At 41.4% G+C, this 20,565-nt stretch overlaps 1 protein-coding gene across 3 annotated transcripts in view; it reads left to right on the top strand.

Moving 5' to 3' along the window:
- GCC2 (GRIP and coiled-coil domain containing 2) overlaps window positions 1–8,025 on the top strand; it is a 54,311-nt gene extending 46,286 nt beyond the window's left edge. For all 3 annotated transcript variants that reach the window (XM_025462732.3, XM_049115379.1, XM_049115378.1), the window contains one exon: window positions 5,793–8,025. In XM_025462732.3, coding sequence (XP_025318517.2) covers window positions 5,793–5,863 — 71 coding nt within the window. In that variant the 3' untranslated portion in view covers window positions 5,864–8,025. The remainder of the gene's footprint in view (window positions 1–5,792) is intronic.
- Window positions 8,026–20,565: the final 12,540 nt, after the last annotated feature.

Genomic DNA, 20,565 nt, shown 5'->3' with positions numbered 1-20,565 from the left:
AAGAAGCAGGCTCCATGCAGGGAGCCCGATGTGGGACTCGATCCCGGGTCTCCAGGATCATGCCCTGGGCCAAAGGAGGTGCTAAACCGCTGAGCCACCAGAGCTGCCCCATAAACTCCTTTAAAATGATTCACATACAACTGTGGTTGTTACCTGATTTCAGACTACATCTTAAGGATCATGGTTTCATTTTTGTTAGTTTAAAATGTTATTATTGACCTTTTCAAGCATACAGGCAGAATGTGGTCTCCGCCCTTGTAGTTCTCACTCATCTGTAACAGTCTTCATGGTCTCAGACTTCTTTTGACAGGGGAAGAGCAGAGCTAGAGATTCTAAAGCCAATCCCACACATCATATGATTTCCCCAGCAAATGCATCACTGTATATTAGACTCCTCTGCCATCTGCACCAGTTCACACTCAGTGTCCCATTATCGCAGATGTCTTTGTACAGCACCCTAATAGGGCTCACACACTGCATTTGGCTCATGTCCCTTAAGCTCTGTTTTGTTTTGCTAGCTATAGCATTTCAATTTCCATGCTCATTTTTGTAATATGTCAATCAGTAGTTGAAGGAACTGGTCATTTGTCCCACAGAAACACAGTTCTGGATTTGGCCCTTTGAGAGATAGCATTTAAGTTGTTCCATTGTTTCCTATAAATAGGAAATCAGAAGTCTTTTTAGATCCAGGTGCAGTTGGACAGAATGGGAAACAAAAATCCCTCATAGGTAGTGTTTTATGCTTTCTGAGACATCACATCAGTAAGCCCAGAATGTTTAGTTGTCTCACTTTTGACTGGTTAACGTCGTGTTGCTTTTTTTTTTTTTTTTTTTTAAGATTTTGTTTATTTGAGAGAGAAGGTGGGGAGAGGGAGAGGGAGAGAGCACTGGCAGGGGGAGGAGCAGGAGGAAAGAGACAGGCAGACTCCTTGCTGAATGCAGAACCTGACTCAGGGCTCTATCCCAGGACCCTGAGATATGACCTGAGCAGAAGGTAGATGCTTAACTACCCAGGCACCCTACATATTTGATTTTATATATTAATTTTTTGTTTATTCTGCCAAAGCTAAAACTATTTTTTTCATTGTAAAATTAACCAGGACTTTAGGAAGGAATATGTGTATTTTTTTTAAAGAATTTATTTATTTATTCATGAGAGATAGAGAGGCAGAGATACAGGCAGAGGGAGAAACAGGCTCCCTGTGGGGAGCCCAGTGCGGGACTCAATCCCAGGATCCCGGGATCACAACCTGAGCTGAATGCAGATGCTCAACCACTGAGCCACCAAGGTGTCCCTGGATATGTGTATTTTTCTTTTTTAAGATTTTTTTTATTTATTCATGAGAGACACAGAGAGAGGCAGAGACAGGCAGAGGGAGAAACAGACTCCCTGCAGGGAGCCCCAGTGTGGGACTCAATCTGGGACTACAGGATTACGCCCTGAGCTGAAGGCAGACTCTTAACCACTGAGCCACCCAGGCATCCCTGGATATGTGTATTTTTAATTAAAACATACTTAAATGATACGATCTCAAAATATTTAGCATATCTAATAGTCTTTCTAAAAACCCAGCATGTTTAATGTAATATAGGTGTTATTAACACTCAAGAGGCTCGTGTAAGTTGAGGATATGTTAATTAAAAGATCTCAAAGAGACTAACCTAAGAGTCCTAGTAACACAGATATCATTGATCATCCCATAGGGGGCATATAAGAAGTTCATTAGAAACCCAGAACTCTGAGATAGGTTTTTTGCTAAGTCCTTTAAGTGTATAGGAAGGACACCCTCCCCACCCCCCCGCCGCCACCCTTATTAAACGTAAACTAATGTACCTTTGAAAAGTTACTCACTTCTTTTATCTATGTGAGCAAACAAAAGAAGACTTATAAAAAAAGTTGAATTAAAAGGGTTATGGTCTTGTAGCAGATAGAGATATGGCTTAAGTGAGAATTACTGAACTGAAAGATAGGTCAGAAGAAATTACTTAGAATTCAGCATGGAGAGGGGCACCTGGGTGGCTCAGTGGTTGTGTGTCTGAGCCAAAGGTCATGATCCTAGGGTCCTGGAATCGAGTCCTGCATTAAGCTCCCCACAGGGAGCCTGCTTCTGTGTCTCTGCCTCTTTCTCTCTGTGTCTCTCATGAATAAATAAATAAAATTTAAAAAAAAAAAAAGAATTCAGCATAGAGAAACAAAGGAATTAATGGAAGAAAACTCTTCCCAGAGAGTGGGTAATAGAGGATAGAATGAAGACAACTAACATATATTTAATAAAGTTCTAGAAGGAGAGGAGAGGAAAGAGTGAGGTAGAAACAGTATTTGAAAAGAATGAAAATTTTTCAGAGTTGAAGGACATCTATCCACGCATTTGAAAAAAATCTCCATACAATTTCAAGTAGGATAAATAAAAGGAAGTCTGCCTCTTCATATAAAAGTGAAACTTCTGCCAAAAAAGGCCAGAGAAAAATCATAAAAGAAGACCCATTGCCTCATCACCTTTAAAGGAGTGATTGGCTCACAGTGGACTTCTCAGCAGCATTGGTGAAGTTCTGTCTTTAGCGTGCTGTAAGGAATAACTCAACCTTAAGTATTTTTCAAGATCTTTTCCAATGGAATCTTTAAGAATTTGCCTCCCTTGGAAATGTTCAGCAATGTAATGTACTTCATGTATAAGGAAAACCTAAGTGAAAGGTCTGAGATGCAGGAAGGAATGTCATGAACAGGAAACTTGTCACCATGCTATGGTTAAGGGTCCTGGGCCTCACCAGCCAGACCAAAGGACATTTCTCTACCAAGGCCTTAAAGACAAAAGACCATTTACAGTCTCTGATGTTGTCTTCTTCAGACACAATTTGAGGTGAGCAGGGTTCACGCCCTAAATAATGCAGGCATGTGGTGCTTCTCTTTGCAAGATTGGAATCTCAACTCTGCTGCTCAAGTAAGAACTGAAAGTTGGTTCTCTCCATCTTTCTTTGCTCCCCAACAAGGTTATAATTTACAGAGCTGTGTATTGTTACTTACTATACAGTATTACCAGTGTCTCATACTCTGTAGAAGTAAATAAAGAGGAAAAAGACCTGAAGCCTAATAGAAGGTTATATACCAATTTTACCTCAATTAAGGGGGAAAAAAGGGAGGAAAAAGGCCCAACAATTTCAGTAGGACAAAGGCAAAGACTATCAAGCTTTTGATCATCTCCAGACTGACAGGAAGAGAACACACTCATACTCACTCTTAGTGTCTGATTTGGTTTGCAAAGAACTTAGAATCTTATCAGAAAAGAGCAATTACTCAGGGCAGGAGCACAAATGCACACTATCTCAGCCTGTCTGTGGTCCCTATTTACCTGAGGACATGAACAGCTGCCAGGACATTGCACAGGGCCGAGTCCTGCCAGATCTGAGATACGGCTGAATTTTTGTTGTGTCACAAGACTTCTCTAAGTGCACCATTCCTTCCAGATGAACACACAGCGATTTGTGCATTTTGTTTAGGAAATGCAGGTACCTGGCTTTCATCATTCTGGGGAGCAAGGCCACTGCCTCCTCTGATGGGAGAACACAAAGTCAGTGCCCAGTTTTCCATCGCTTAACAATATCATTTCCCCTGGCTTTCTAGAAGCTCTTCACCATGCAGACTGTGGGAAGACTAACTTCTAAAAAGTCTTTTGCCACAACAGTGCCTTCCGGGCATTCACACTTTTATGTAACCTTCTTGCCTTAAGTGGCCATTAGGCTGGCCTAGTGACTTGTTTCTAACCAGTAGAATACAGCACAGGTGACAGGGTGTCACTCCACGATTAGGTTAGATTTTGACTTCTGTCTCATCAGCAGACTCTGCCTTCTCCACTCACTCACAGGCTGACATTATTAAAGAGGCCAATGTGGGGCCGCCTGGGTGGGTCAGTCAATTAAGCATCCCAGGACCCCTGGGATCCAGCCCTGCATCATGCTCCCTGCTCTGTGGAGAACCTGCTTCGCTCTCTCCCTCCAGCCCTCCTCCCTCTCTGGGGCTCACGCTCTCTGTCTCTGAAATAAATAAGTAAAATCTTAGGGGAAAAAAAGGCCACGTGGCAAGGAACTGACCCTGTGGGTCCATGAGCCCTTGAGGCACTAAATTCTGCCACATACCACGTGAACTTGGAAGCAGATACTTCTCCAGTCAGTTCTTCGGATGAGACCCATTGTGGGCCAACACCTTGGATGCAACCTGCGGGTGGCCTGAGGATCTGGCTAAGCCCTCCTGGCCTGGTCTCCTGGCCTATAGAAACTGAGATGATGTATGCTGTTTAAGCTGATAAGCTTGCAGTAGTTTGTTACACAGCAGTTCATAACTAATACATGGATAAAACCAGTGAACAGAAAAAGAAATGAAAATGGTTTGTAAACTATAGGAAGTTCTCTGTTTAAAATTTTGGAAGTGCTTCTCTGCATGAGATCATTTGTGATTCGTATGTATGCTTGACAATGCAGAAGGGTGTCTGGAAAGGAGCATATTGAATTTAATGGTCATATCTGAGGAAGGGAAAGGAGGAGGGAGAGGACATGTAATGAGATTTTTACTTTTTTTTAGGGTTGTAAAACTTTCAGATTATATATATTGTATACAAATAGAAGAAAAGAGTAAAGGAGGCCTTGTCTAAAATTTTCTTGGAAGCCCAGAATTTTTCTGAATTTTATGATAGGATTTGTTTGTATTGATCATAAAAAAGATAGAAACTGGAACACTCAAAACGAAGTGATACAACTTAGAAAAGTTTGGCATTTTTTATAAAGTTAAACATATTCACTGTACAACAACTGTCCCACTCTGAGATACTTATCCAAGAGAAATGAAAGCCTGTGTTCACACACAAAGAAAAAACTGCATAAACCTAACCACTGAATTATACATTTAAAAGGGTGAATCTTGGGGCACCTGGGTGGCTCAGACAATGAAGTGTCTGCCTTCAGCTCAGGTCATTAGTCTCAGATGTAGTGTCCAACAGTTTATAGCAGCTTTCTTTTAAATTAGAAAAACTAGAAACAGTGCAGATATCCTTCACTGGTAAATGAATAAAACAAACTGGTAAAGCCACACAGTGGAATCATACTCAGCAGTAAGAAGGAATGAACTACTGATACCCACAGGAACACGGAAAAGTCTCAGATGTATCCTGCAAAGTGAAAGAAAGCACGCTCAAAAGATACAAGATGTGATCCAATTTATATGGCTTTCTAGAAAAAGGCAAAAATTGAGGATGGTGATGCTATACCTAAAGAAGATGAATTGCACTATAAGTAAATTATACCTCAATATACCTGATAGCAAAATGACTAAAAACGGGGTTTTTTGGCTTGGTTTAGTTTTGCGGTTTACCACACATCTATGGAGTTTAGATTCTAAGTTATGTAAAAGCTTCTGTTTTATTTTATTTTATTTTATTTTATTTATTTATTTTTTAAGATTTTATTTATTCATTAGAGACAGAGAGAGAGGCAGAGACACAGGCAGAGGGAGAAGCAGGCTCCACGCAGGGACCCCGACGTGGGACTCGATCCCGGGTCTTCAGGATTCTGCCCTGGGCCAAAGGCAGTGCTAAACCGCTGAGCCACCTGGGCTGCCCCAAAAGCATCTGTTTTAAAAGAATGTACAAATTCCCCTTATTGTCAGTAATACTTAGCTGTGCTGGGGACTTTATTTTGGATATCTAATGTAGAAAAATACAGAAAGTTCAAGAACAGATTTGTAACGTCAAAGTATGGTATGAGAAGATTAATGCTTTTTTTTTTTTTTTTTTAACTCCTCAAAGGTGAGGAAGAACATGCTTCTCGTTCCTCCGGATGGGCATCCTATCTGCATAGTTGGTCTGGACTTCGATAAGACTGATGGGAAAACATTATTTATTAACCAAATAGAATCCATTTGGCAAAAAAGTTTCATGTATATTGCTGTCATTCTTTTGTCCAAAAGTGTGTGTGTATGTATTCGCATCTATGTGTATTTGTACATATGTAAGTCAGATGTATTTTTAAAAGTCTCCACTTGAAGTAAAAGTATGAAGTACTTTTTCAGCAGCCTGAAGTGTTGATACCAGTCCACAGCACTTTAACTCTGTGACCTCCCAAGCGTGCTGCCAGATGAAAACACCAAGAACAAAGTCACTCTTTCCCTCTGTGGAGCCTCAGGACCCGCCTGTATCTAGGCAGTACTGTGAATTTTGAAGTAAATTTTGGTACAGTACAACTGGAATTTAGGTTTTGAAAATAATGTTACAGGACTATTTATTGCAAGAGCAAACGTGCAGATAGATTATTATTATAAATTGTTAAAGAAAATTTGTTAATTAGAATATGAAGGAAAATGCTTTATTCATAAAATTGACATGTTTATTAAGGGATTATAAAGCAAATATGTGCAGTTAATTATGAAACTAACATTTTATTTAGTAAAATGAACTATTTTTTTCTTCTCTAAAATATATATAACTCAAAACTCAGTATGTTATTAGAAGCCCTAGTGTTGGCTGGTGTGACATGGAACATGAACATAGGGGACCAGCTCATTACCTTGGGGTGATTTCATGGTATCTCTCCAGGCTCTTGAGAGGGTTCATCTACTTTTAAGCCATGAATCTGTTTTGAGAATTCTTTCCCATCTCCTACAATAAAAACTTATCAGAACATTGACTGTGTCATTCAGCATTGTATCTAACATGAGAGTGGTGCTTCCCATGATTCAGCAGACAAGCAGCTCCATACACTCTCCATCACGAGGAACTTCAGGAAGACACCTTAGAGGTCAGAGTCACATTTTCACAGGTCTTAAGGTGTTACCTGCCTTCGATGCCTCTGAATATATTTTATGGACAAGATCAAAATTGTGTTCTTAAATCGTAAATCTGAGAATTCTATTTTTAATATTTATTTATTAAAAAATCACCACACAGTATACTCTGTAAAGTTTCCTTGAGCCTTCCAATTTATACTCTGATTTTCAATCTCAGCTGGTAAACCAACTTTGTACTTAGTTATTCATTATTCAGAACATTCCTTTCGTTTCCAATTTAGTTTAACTGAAATTTGCTGCTGATATTGTTGAGTTTGTTCTTTAAAAAAATATCTCCTATATCTGTTTTCCTCCTGTTTTAGAACAGACCTAACTAGTGAATGTATTAATGAAAATGCATCCATTTCAGAGCTGACTTTAAAAGTTTAGTTTTTTTACTTTACAAACTGTGAATATGCATATGCCAGCAGCATACAGTGTAATAGTATCTAAATAAATTTCACTGTAAGTCTAGATAGACCTTTTTGAAGTCTGTATAAACTTGTTTTGAAGTACCGTCTCTACTTACGAATGTTAATAATAAAAATACCTTTTTGCATGATAAAAATTATTACTTTGGTTACAAAGTGATATTCTTTCATGGTTTCAGCACGAGGAAATGTAATGATTATTTTAATATTTCTATTAAATATGTTTAACTGCATATCATATTTTTATGCCTACTCTTTTTTCCGTTAGGCATTTTCTCTTTGGAGTTTTTGAGTTAAAGTCTGTGAATTGCCATTGTACATTTCCTTACTACTGTCTTTAGACTCTTGGGACCCAGGGTATCAGGTGCTTGAGAGAACATAGATGGACCTCTTGGTATGTGACGTGTAGATCATAATGCTTCCATGTCTGACCTCTGCCTTCCAGCTGGAGCCGGGAGCCACTGGCAGCCTTTCTTTGGGCACCTCGTAAGTTCAGCCTCCTTTGTGATGTAAAGCATCTCTTGTATACAGTGAACTGTGCGTATGCTCCAAACAGTATATGATCAAGAATTATATTTACTTTCAGCAAACTTTGAGAATTATATTCCTTTAAACAAACTTCGGCAGATGTGTAACTGAACTGCTTACTGGAAAAGCAAAGCCTTACTAAAGGCATGCGGTATTTTGTGTTCTTTTTAAACCCTGTATTGTTAGCTGGTGATGTCACTGGAATATATAGTATTGAGGAGTGTGTAATTTCCAATAAAGATACAGTTTGGTATTTAATGAATAGCAGGACACACTTAAAAAAGTAACTCCTACTGTATGATTAAGTTGGAATGTAGTGGTCACAACTTGGTCTAAGACTATCCTATATTGACTTAGTATCTGAAAATCAACTATTATTTCAAAATAAATGCACACTAAGGAAAACAACCTGATACAACTTTGCGAGTGACTTTGAGCTAAGTTTTACCCATGAGTGTTAAAAAGTATTTGGTTATCTACATATAGGTCAGACACAGAAGACGACTTTTCCCCCTGCATTCAAAATGTGATTACATGGGGGAGGGAGGTGGAATCAAGTTGTGGCCTTCAAATTGTTACTTTAAAGGACAAAATAGAAAGCTGCATGTGAATAGAACATCAAATATGGTGAAGAAATAGAATTTCAGTTTCAATAATGTAGGTGACCACCCTGGCTTCCCTTCAGGGTGGGCTCACTCAGAACCCACATAGTGGTACCTCTCTAGAATCAAAGATGACAGCAATCCTCTCTGTCCCTGCCTCATCCTGGCAACTTTTGCCTCACCACCATACCAAGGAGCAAGCAATCAACTGAACCAGACACAGAGCCCTAACCCAAGCCAAGTAGATTAAAGTCCACTTGAATTATAGTCTCTGTGTAATTGGGATTGTGATATGTAAAGACAGAAGCTCTGGAATGCCCAGAAGGAGCAGGGAAGGCCCACCTAGAAAGCACAGGAGGCTAAGCAGACATGCAGAAGTAACAAGTGGGGGTGGGGGGGGCTTTAATTCTAATGCCCGAGACAGGTTCAGTGGGTTCTAGACTATGTCCCTGCATCCTCAGTAAACTTCTGTGCTTTGAGAGTGACTTTAGTGTCTGAACACAGTGCAGTGGTGAGAGGAGAAACTCCACTCAGACCTGGACAGAATGTCTACTTCACTACTGACTGACTCAGGCTGTGCTTTTGACTATTTGAGCCCCTATCTCTATCTGCGAGAGGTGGACGTCACCACCACAGCACAGAGGTGCACTCCAATATCAGTTCCCCCTTTCTAATGCTATCTTTTTTCTTTAACCTGCAACGAGGTTTACCAGTTCACTTTTCTTTTTGTCCCCCTTTTGTCCTTCAGTGCATGGCATAGTGCTAAGTAAATATGCTTAATGAATAAGCGATTTTATTTTATTTTTTAAAGATTTTATTCATGAGAGACACAGAGAGAGAGGCAGAGATACAGGCAAAGGGAGAAGTAGGCTCCCCATAGGGAGCCCCATGTGGAATTCAATCCTGGGACCCTGGATCACGCCCTGGGCCAAAGGCAGGCACTCAACTGCTGAGCCACCCAGGGATCCCAATAAGTGATTTTAGTAATCAGCAAGTGAATGTAACATTTACCTGCATGTGTACCTATAATCACCTCTTGTTTTTAAAACTTTATAATCTAATCTGCCCCAAACTAGAACTAGAATCAGGATTTCATGGAATATGATCAGCTAGTTAATGAAAATGAACAATTAAAAATGTAGTGTGGGGAACCTGGGTGGCACAGTGGTTGAGCATCTGCCTTCCATTCAGGGCATGGTCCCGGGGTTCTGGGATCGAGTCCCGCGTCGGGCTCCCTGCACAGAGCCTGCTTCTCCCTCTGCCTTTATCTCTGCCTCCCTCTCTTTGTGTCCCTCATGAATAAATAAATAAATAAATAAAATCTTTAAAAAATAAAAATCTAGAACGAACTCTTCAAACTAAAATTCAAGGAACTTTACAAAGGAACTTTACAAGGAGGAACTGAACAAAAAAAAGCAACTATTAAAAAGAAAAAGATTCTAATCTAAGAAGCTCAGAATTTAATGGGAGTCTCTGGCCCCTGAAAATATGAAAATAGAAGAAGAAAGTTTCAAAGAAACATTACCAAAAAAAGTTTACAAAACTAAGGAATCTAAAAGAAAAGGCTTAACAGAGATCCAGTATAATAAAGGCATATTGATAACTTTTTGGAACAGAGTGATCCTGAAAAGTTTCTAGTGTCAGGGATGACTGGATAGCACAGTTGGTTGAAGGTCCTAACTTGGGTTTTGGTTCAGGTTGTGATCTCAGAGTCATGGGATCGAGCCCCACATCAAGCTCTGCACTCTGGACAGAAGACTGCTAAAGTTTCCCTCTCCCTCTCCCTCTGCCACTCCGCACCTCTCTCTCTCTTTCTCAAATAAAACTCTAAAAAAGTTTCTAGTGACAGATGGTGACTACACACACCAGTTTTACATAATGTATAGAAATGTTGAATCGCTATGTTGTATACCTGAAACTAACATAACACTCTGTCAACTACAATTTAAAAAAATAAGAAAAAAAATAAATTTCCAGTTCTGTACTGCATTAAAAAATCCACTTGTAAGTGGACTCAAGCAGTTCAAACCCAGAAATTTAGAAAGGAGATAATAGATCTTTCTTTGGAAGCAGTTAAATGGCATGCACGGAAAGAAATTTGTTATTCTAATGTAATAATTGCTAAATGTTAAAACAAAATTGACAAAAGAAAAAAATATGCCAAAGAGAAAAAAGTCACATATACACAGGAAGGGGAGGAAAATTGCATCAGACATCTCACAAAGCAACACAGCACACCAGAAGACCTTGCAGAAACTCCTTCAAAATTCTAAGGCAAAATGATTTGCAACCTGAAATTCTACAAGCAACAAATTTTCAAGTAAGTGGGAGAAAATACATTTTTCAGATCCTTAAAAATTAGGGGGAAAAATGCCTTCCCCTGAGCCTTTCGTGTTGAGAGAACATGCTCCAGAATGCCGAGAGAGAACAACAGAAGTGAGAAGTCTCCAGGAGGAGATTGCGGGGAGCGCTGAGGAGTGAGTGCTCCCAGTGTGCCTGGAGCTTGAAGAGGAAGGACCAGGATCCGAGGCTTCCCACAGGGATTCTTCAGAAGAAAGAAAATGGAGCTCGTGGGTTATTTAATGTAGCTGATGTGCAAAATCTTATTGAAAGATGTTGGAAGTGGAAAGATGATTACTGACAAAATATATTGAGGAAATATGTTTAATTTGCTTAGTTTTGAAAATGTGTCCGTTTAAAAAGAATTATTTTTAAATAAGAGTAAAGGGATGCGAGTGGGAATGAAAGAGGATTAAGGAGTTAAGGATTATTTTCTTATCTACTCAAACATCTTCATTCTATGCATTCCTTCCCATCCCCACCATAACCATACATCTTTTCTTCCTGACATTATTGATACATTGTTTTGCTTTTTACATATTTGTCAACATATAATTTACACACCATAAAGTTCCCTTGTTGAACATTTACCATTCAATGGTTTTATTTTTTTAACTATTTTTTTATTCCTTTTAAATTTTTTTGTAAAGATTTTATTTATTCATGAGAGACAGAGGCAGAGAGAGAAGCAGGCTCCATGCAGGAAGCCTGAGGTGGGACTGGATCCCGGGACTCCAGGATCAGGCCCTGGGCTGAAGGCAGTGCTAAACCGCTGAGCCACCCAGGCTGCCCCATTCAATGGTTTTAGTACAGTCACGGAGTTGTGAGAGAATCCCCACAATCTGAGTTTAGAAATTTTTATTACCTCCAAAAAAAGAAACTCCCTACCCATTGGCAGTCACTCCCCCGTTAGCCCTCCTCAACCCTAGGCAGCCACTAATCCTCTGTCTCTCGAGCTGCCTGTTGTACACTTTTCATATAAATAGAATCATAGGAGCGGTCTTCTGTGACTGACTTCCTTCACCGCCATTATGTTTTGTTTTGTTTTTTTAAAGATTTTACCTATTTATTCAAGAGACACACAGAGAGAGGCGGAGACACAGGTAGAGGGAGAAGCAGGGTCCCTGCAGGGAGCCCGATGGTGGACTCCGTCCCAGATCCCGGGATCACAACCTGAGCCAAAGGCAGATGCTCAACCACTGAGCCACCCAGACATTCCAGGTATAATGTTTTCAAGGTCGTTTGCATTGTAGCATGCAGCCGCGCTCATTCTCTTACTGCTGAATAATAATCCCTTGGGGGGGAGGGGCAAGATGGTGGAAGAGTGGGGTCCCCAAGTCACCTGTCCCCACCAAATTACCTAGAAAACCTTCCAATCATCCTGAAAATCTATGAATTCGGCCTGAGAATTAAAGAGAGACCAGCTGGAATGCAACAGTGAGAAGAGTTCGGGCTTCTATCAAGGTAGGAAGACGGGGAAAAAGAAGTAAAGGAACAAAGGCCTCCGAGGGGGAGGGGCCCCGCGAGGAGCCGGGCTGAGGCCGGGGCGAGTGTCCCCAGGACAGGAGAGCCCCGTCCCGGAGGAGCAGGAGCTGCACCGACCTTCCCGGGGGAAAGGGGCTCGCGGGGAGTTGGAGCAGGACCCAGGAGGGCGAGGATGCCCTCGGGCTCCCTGGGGCAGCAACAGAGCAACTGCGCGCCCAGGAGAGTGCGCCGAGCTCCCTAAGGGCTGCAGCGCGCACGGCGGGACCCGGCGGGACCCGGAGCAGCTCGGAGGGGCTCGGGCGGCGGCTCCGCGGAGGGGGCTGCGCGGCCCCGGGAGCAGCTCGGAGGGGCTCGGGCAGAGGAAGAGGCTCCGTGCGGAGGGGGCTGCGCGGTCCCGGGAGCAGCTGGGCGGGGGTGGGGGGGCTCGGGCGGCGGCTCCGGGGAGGGGGCTGCGGCCCGGGAGCGCGAATCCAACAGCGCAGGCCCCGAGCACAGGGCGCCGGGACACAGCCCAGGATCCGGCCTCCCCCCGGGACAGGCAGAGGCCGGGAGGGCCCAGGACAGCGAGGACGCTCCTGCCCTGAGCTGAGCAGATCAGCGGCCCCGCCCCAGAGCCTCCAGGCCCTGCAGACGGAGAGCTCCGGAGTTCCTGCGGGGGCTGAATCCAGGGCTCCAGGGCTGGCCCCACCACTGGGGCTGTTCCTCCTGGGGCCTCACAGGGTAAACAACCCCCACTGAGCCCTGCACCAGGCAGGGGCACAGCAGCTCCCCCAAGTGCTCACACCTGAAAATCAGCACAACAGGCCCCTCCCCCAGAAGACCAGCTAGAAGGACAAGTTCCAGAGGAAGTCAAGGGACTTAAAGTATACAGAGTCAGAAGATACTCCCCCGTGAGTTTTTTGTTTTATTTTGTTTTGCTTTTAGATTTGTTTGCTTCCCCCACCCTTTTTTTCCCCTTTCTTTCTTTTTCTTTCTCTTTTTCTTTTTTTTTCTTTTTTTCTTCCTTTTTTTTTTCTCTTTCTCTTTTCTTTCCTTCTTTCTCTCCTCTCTTTTTCTCCTTTTCCCAATACAACTGGCTTTTTGGCCACTCTGCACTGAGCAAAATGACTAGAAAGAAAACCTCACCTCAAAAGAAAGAATCAGAAACAGTCCTCTCTCCCACAGAGTTACAAAACCTGGATTACAATTCAATGTCAGAAAGCCAATTCAGAAGCACTATTATACAGCTACTGGTGGCTCTAGAAAAAAGCATAAAGGACTCAAGAGACTTCATGACTGCAGAATTTAGAGCTAATCAGGCAGAAATTAAAAATCAATTGAATGAGATGCAATCCAAACTAGAAGTCCTAACGACGAGGGTTAACGAGGTGGAAGAACGAGTGAGTGACATAGAAGACAAGTTGATGGCAAAGAGGGAAACTGAGGAAAAAAGAGACAAACGATTAAAAGACCATGAAGATAGATTAAGGGAAATAAACGACAGCCTGAGGAAGAAAAACCTACATTTAATTGGTGTTCCCGAGGGCGCCGAAAGGGACAGAGGGCCAGAATATGTATTTGAACAAATTCTAGCTGAAAACTTTCCTAATCTGGTAAGGGAAACAGGCATTCAGATCCAGGAAATAGAGAGATTCCCCCCCTAAAATCAATAAAAACCGTTCAACACCTCGACATTTAATAGTGAAGCTTGCAAACTCCAAAGATAAAGAGAAGATCCTTAAAGCAGCAAGAGACAAGAAATCCCTGACTTTTATGGGGAGGAGTATTAGGGTAACAGCAGACCTCTCCACAGAGACCTGGCAGGCCAGAAAGGGCTGGCAGGATATATTCAGGGTCCTAAATGAGAAGAACATGCGGGATCCCTGGGTGGCGCAGCGGTTTGGCGCCTGCCTTTGGCCCAGGGCGCGATCCTGGAGACCCGGGATCGAGTCCCACATCGGGCTCCCTGCATGGAGCCTGCTTCTCCCTCTGCCTATGTCTCTGCCTCTCTCTCTCTCTGTGTGTGACTATCATGAATAAATAAATAAAATCTTTAAAAAAAAAAAAAAAGAAGAACATGCAACCAAGAATACTTTATCAAGCAAGGCTCTCATTCGAAATGGAAGGAGAGATAAAGAGCTTCCAAGACAGGCAGCAACTGAAAGAATATGTGACCTCCAAACCAGCTCTGCAAGAAATTTTAAGGGGGACTCTTAAAATTCCCCTTTAAGAAGAAGTTCAGTGGAACAATCCACAAAAACAAGGACTGAATAGATATCATGATGACACTAAACTCATATCTCTCAATAGTAACTCTGAATGTGAACGGGCTTAATGACCCCATCAAAAGGCGCAGGGTTTCAGACTGGATAAAAAAGCAGGACCCATCTATTTGCTGTCTACAAGAGACTCATTTTAGACAGAAGGACACCTACAGCCTGAAAATAAAAGGTTGGAGAACCATTTACCATTCGAATGGTCCTCAAAAGAAAGCAGGGGTAGCCATCCTTATATCAGATAAACTAAAATTTACCCCAAAGACTGTAGTGAGAGATGAAGGGGGACACTATCTCATACTTAAAGGATCTATCCAACAAGAGGACTTACAATCCTCAATATATATGCCCCAAATGTGGGAGCTGCCAAATATATAAATCAATTAATAACCAAAGTGAAGAAATACTTAGATAATAATACACTTATACTTGGTAACTTCAATCTAGCTCTTTCTATACTCGATAGGTCTTCTAAGCACAACATCTCCAAAGAAACGAGAGCTTTAAATGATACACTGGACCAGATGGATTTCACAGATATCTACAGAACTTTACATCCAAACGCAACTGAATACACATTCTTCTCAAGTGCACATGGAACTTTCTCCAGAATAGACCACTTACTGGGTCACAAATTGGGTCTGAACCGATACCAAAAGATTGGGATCGTCCCCTGCATATTCTCAGACCATAGTGCCTTGAAATTAGAACTTATCACAACAAGAAGTTTGGAAGGACCTCAAACACGTGGAGGTTAAGGACCATCCTGCTAAAAGATGAAAGGGTCAACCAGGAAATTAAGGAAGAATTAAAAAGATTCATGGAAACTAACGAGATTCATGGAAACTAACGAGAATTCATGGAAACTAACTAACTAATCAAAATCTTTGGGATGCAGCAAAAGCAGTCCTGAGGGGGAAATACATCGCAATACAAGCATCCATTCAAAAACTGGAAAGAACTCAAATACAAAAGCTAACCTTACACATAAAGGAACTAGAGAAAAAACAGCAAATAGATCCTACACCCAGGAGAAGAATAGAGTTAATAAAGATTCGAGCAGAACTCAACGAAATCGAGACCAGAAGAACTGTGGAACAGATCAACAGAACCAGGAGTTGGTTCTTTGAAAGAATTAATAAGATAGATAAACCATTAGCCAGCCTTATTAAAAAGAAGAGAGAGAAGACTCAAATTAATAAAATCATGAATGAGAAAGGAGAGATCACTACCAACACCAAGGAAATACAAACGATTTTAAAAACATATTATGAACAGCTATACTCCAATAAATTAGGCAATCAAGAAGAAATGGACGCATTCCTGGAAAGCCACAAACTATCAAAACTGGAACAGGAAGAAATAGAAAACCTTAACAGGCCAATAACCAGGGAGGAAATTGAAGCAGTCATCAAAAACCTCCCAAGACACAAAAGTCCAGGGCCAGATGGCTTCCCAGGGGAATTCTATCAAACGTTTAAAGAAGAAATCATACCTATTCTCCTAAAGCTGTTTGGAAAGATAGAAAGAGATGGAGTACTTCCAAATTCGTTCTATGAGGGCAGCATCACCTTAATTCCAAAACCAGACAAAGACCCCACCAAAAAGGAGAATTACAGACCAATATCCCTGATGAACATGGATGCAAAAATTCTCAACAAGATACTGGCCAATAGGATCCAACAGTACATTAAGAAAATTATTCACTATGACCAAGTAGGATTTATCCCTGGGACGCAAGGCTGGTTCAACACCCGTAAAACAATCAATGTGATTCAACATATCAGCAAGAGAAAAACCAAGAACCATATGATCCTCTCATTGGATGCAGAGAAAGCATTTGACAAAATACAGCATCCATTTTTGATCAAAACTCTTCAGAGTGTAGGGATAGAGGGAACATTTCTCAACATCTTAAAAGCCATCTACGAAAAGCCCACAGCAAATATCATTCTCAATGGGGAAGCACTGGAAGCCTTTCCCCTAATATCAGGAACAAGACAGGGATGTCCACTCTCACCACTGCTATTCAGCATAGTACTGGAAGTCCGAGCCTCAGCAATCAGACAACAAAAAGACATTAAAGGCATTCAAATTGGCAAAGAAGAAGTCAAACTCTCCCTCTTCGCTGATGACATGATACTCTACCTAGAAAACCCAAAAGTCTCCACCCCAAGATTGCTAGAACTCATACAGCAATTCGGTAGCGTGGCAGGATACAAAATCAATGCCCAGAAATCAGTGGCATTTCTATACACTAACAATGAGACTGAAGAAAGAGAAATTAAGGAGTCAATCCCATTTACAATTGCACCCAAAAGCATAAGATACCTAGGAATAAACCTAACCAAAGAGGTAAAGGATCTATACCCTAAAAACTATAGAACACTTCTGAAAGAAATTGAGGAAGACACAAAGAGATGGAAAAATATTCCATGCTCATGGATTGGCAGAATTAATATTGTGAAAATGTCAATGTTACCCAGGGCAATTTACACGTTTAATGCAATCCCTATCAAAATACCATGGACTTTCTTCAGAGAGTTAGAACAAATTATTTTAAGATTTGTGTGGAATCAGAAAAGACCCCGAATAGCCAGGGGAATTTTAATAAAGAAAAACGTATCTGGGGGCATCACAATGCCAGATTTCAAGTTGTACTACAAAGCTGTGGTCATCAAGACAGTGTGGTACTGGCACAAAAACAAGACACATAGATCAATGGAACAGAATAGAGAATCCAGAAGTGGACCCTGAACTTTATGGTCAACTAATATTCGATAAAGGAGGAAAGACTATCCATTGGAAGAAAGACAGTCTCTTCAATAAATGGTGCTGGGAACATTGGACATCCACATGCAGAAGAATGAAACTAGACCACTCTCTTTCACCATACACAAAGATAAACTCAAAATGGATGAAAGATCTAAATGTGAGACAAGATTCCATCAAAATCCTAGAGGAGAACACAAGCAACACCGTTTTTGAACTCAGCCACAGTAACTTCTTGCAAGATACATCCACGAAGGCAAAAGAAACAAAAGCAAAAATGAACTACTGAGACTTCATCAAGATAAGAAGCTTTTTTTTTTTTTTTAAATTTATTTATTTATGATAGTCATCAGAGAGAGAGAGATAGAGAGAGAGAGAGAGGCAGAGACACAGGCAGAGGGAGAAGCAGGCTCCATGCACCGGGAGCCCGATGTGGGATTTGATCCCGGGTCTCCAGGATCGCGCCCTGCGCCAAAGTCAGGCGCTAAACCGCTGCGCCACCCAGGGATCCCCAAGATAAGAAGCTTTTGCACAGCAAAGGATACAGTCAACAAAACTCAAAGACAACCTACAGAATGGGAGAAGATATTTGCAAATGACTATCAGATAAAGGGCTAGTTTCCAAGATCTATAAAGAACTTATTCAACTCAACAGCAAAGAAACAAACAATCCAATCATGAAATGGGCAAAAGACATGAAGAGAAATCTCACAGAGGAAGACATAGACATGGCCAACATGCATATGTGAAAATGTTCTGCATCACTTGCCATCAGGGAAATACAAATCAAAACCACAATGAGATCCCACCTCACACCAGTGAGAATGGGGAAAATTAACAAGGCAGGAAACCACAAATGTTGGAGAGGATGTGGAGAAAGGGGAACCCTCTTACACTGTTGGTGGGAATGTGAACTGGTGCAGCCACTCTGGAAAACTGTGTGGAGGTTCCTCAAAGAGTTAAAAATAGACCTGCCCTACGACCCAGCAATTGCACTGTTGGGGATTTACCCCAAAGATACAGATGCAATGAAACGCCAGGACACTTGCACCCCGATATTTATAGCAGCAATGGCCACAATAGCCAAACTGTGGAAGGAGCCTCAGTGTCCATCGAAAGATGAGTGGGTAAAGAAGATGTGGTTTATGTATACAATGGAATATTACTCAGCTTTTAGAAATGACAAATACCCACCATTTGCTTCAACGTGGATGGAACTGGAGGGTATTATGCTGAGTGAAGTAAGTTAGTCGGAGAAGGACAAACATATGTTCTCATTCATTTGGGGAATATAAATAATAGTGAATGGGAATATAAGGGAAGGGAGAAGAAATGTGTGGGAAATATCAGAAAGGGAGACAGAACGTAAAGACTGCTAATTCTGGGAAACGAACTAGGGGTGGTAGAAGGGGAGGAGGGCGGGGGGTGGGAGTGAATGGGTGACGGGCACTGGGGGTTATTCTGTATGTTGGTAAATTGAACACCAATAAAAAATATTTTAAAAAAAGATTAAAAAAAGAAAAAATAATAATCCCTTGTATGAATGCATTTTTTAAGATTTTATTTGTTTATTCCTGAAAGACACAGAGACAGAGAGAGGCAGAGACACAGGCAGAGGGAGAAACAGGCTCCATGCAGGGAGCCTGACATGGCACTCGATCCCTGGTCCCCAGGATCATGCCCTGGGCTGAAGGCGGTGCTAAAGCACTGAGCCACCCAGGCTATTCTGAATGGTGTATTTTATGCATACTTCAGCTGGTAGACATTTTGGGGTTTCGAATTTTTAGCTATTAAGAAAATTGCTGCAGATGCCTGGGTGGCTCAGTGAGTTAAGCTTCTGACTCTTGATTTTGGCTTGGGTCATGATCTCAAGGTTGTGAGGTGGAGCCCCACATCAGGCTCTGTGCTCAGCCTAGAGTATGCTTGAGATTCTCTCTCTCTCCCTCTCCCTCTGTCCCTCAACTCTGCATGTTCTCCCTCTCTCCTTCTCTCTCTTTTTCTCTTTTTGTAAATAAAATAGTCAAGAAAAAAGAAAAAAAATTGCTGCTATGAAAAGAGTTGAAAGTTGTTGCCTTTGGAGACAGAGCCTAGGGTCAGAAAAGTAGAGCAAAGGATTTGTGTTTTTCTTTTACAATCCTTTTCAAATAAAACAAGTAAATGATACATTTACGTAATGAACAAAAACCCAAAAATACCAGAGATACCACTCTAACACCTGTAGTTATGGACTGAATCATGCCCCCCAAATTCATATCTGGAAGCCTTCGCCTACAGTGTGATTGTGAGCAATGAAGCCTGTAAACAAGAATTGTTAAATGGGGTCATAAAAGTGGAACCCTAGTCCTCTTGGATTAGGTGTCCTTATAAGAAAAGGAAGAGACTAGAGTTTGCTCTCCTATGTGCAGGCAATAAGGAAAGACCAGGTGAGGATATAGTGAAAAAGTGGCTGCCAGGAAGAATGCCCTCGCCAGAAACCAAATCAGCCCAAACCTTGAGCTTGGACTTTTGGTCTCCAGAACTGTAAGTAAATAGATTTTTGTTCTCTAAGCCACTTGGGCTGTGGTGTTTTGTTATGGCAGCCCAGAGCTGACTAGTACACATTTCAACACAGTACATATGTTAAAGTTATACTTTTAGGATCTATAATTATTGTCTATTTTTTGTTGTGTTTACTAAATCTATTGATCTTGGATAAAAAAATATCAATAGAAAACAATAATTAATGGATTAATAAGACTCACTTTGCAACAGTAAATAAATTTATTTTTGTGGATTTTTTCTGCAAACCAGAGAATCATAGAGCCAGTGGTGTAAGTTTCAGCCCAAATGGAGAAGACCAATGCCTCAGCTCAAAGACAAAAAAAGTGAGTTCCTCCTTACCCTGCCCTTTGTTCTACTCAGGCCTCCCGCGGAATGAATGGGGCCCATCTACACGAGAGCCATCTGCTTCACTCCCTCCTCCAATTCAAGTGTTACTCTCCTCCAGAAACACCTCCACAGACACACCCAGAATAATGTTTAACCAGATATACAGGCACCTGTGTCTCAGTCAAGATAAGATACAATTAACCTTCATAATTACTATATGTAGAAATAACTCTTGTGAACTTTTCAACTCTAGTCAAGACACCCAAATACTTCCAGATCCTATATTTCATGGAGTAAGTCTGGATAAACCAAAAGTAAGCCACTCATCATTGCTCTAGCTTGATTTTTCTCTCTCCCAGCCTGCCTTTCCATTTATATTGTGTTGTAGGATTATTTCATAGCATTCTATATCAGAAATAAATTCTTAATTCGCCCATTTAATACACATTTTTTGACTAACATTAACCTAATTTCAT

The sequence above is a fragment of the Canis lupus genome, chromosome 10 (genome assembly GCF_003254725.2).
Source record: "Canis lupus dingo isolate Sandy chromosome 10, ASM325472v2, whole genome shotgun sequence".
In the NCBI taxonomy this organism is placed as follows: Eukaryota; Metazoa; Chordata; class Mammalia; order Carnivora; family Canidae; genus Canis; species Canis lupus.
Note: the sequence above shows the minus strand (reverse complement) of the source record. Positions and strands in the feature narration are given on the sequence as shown.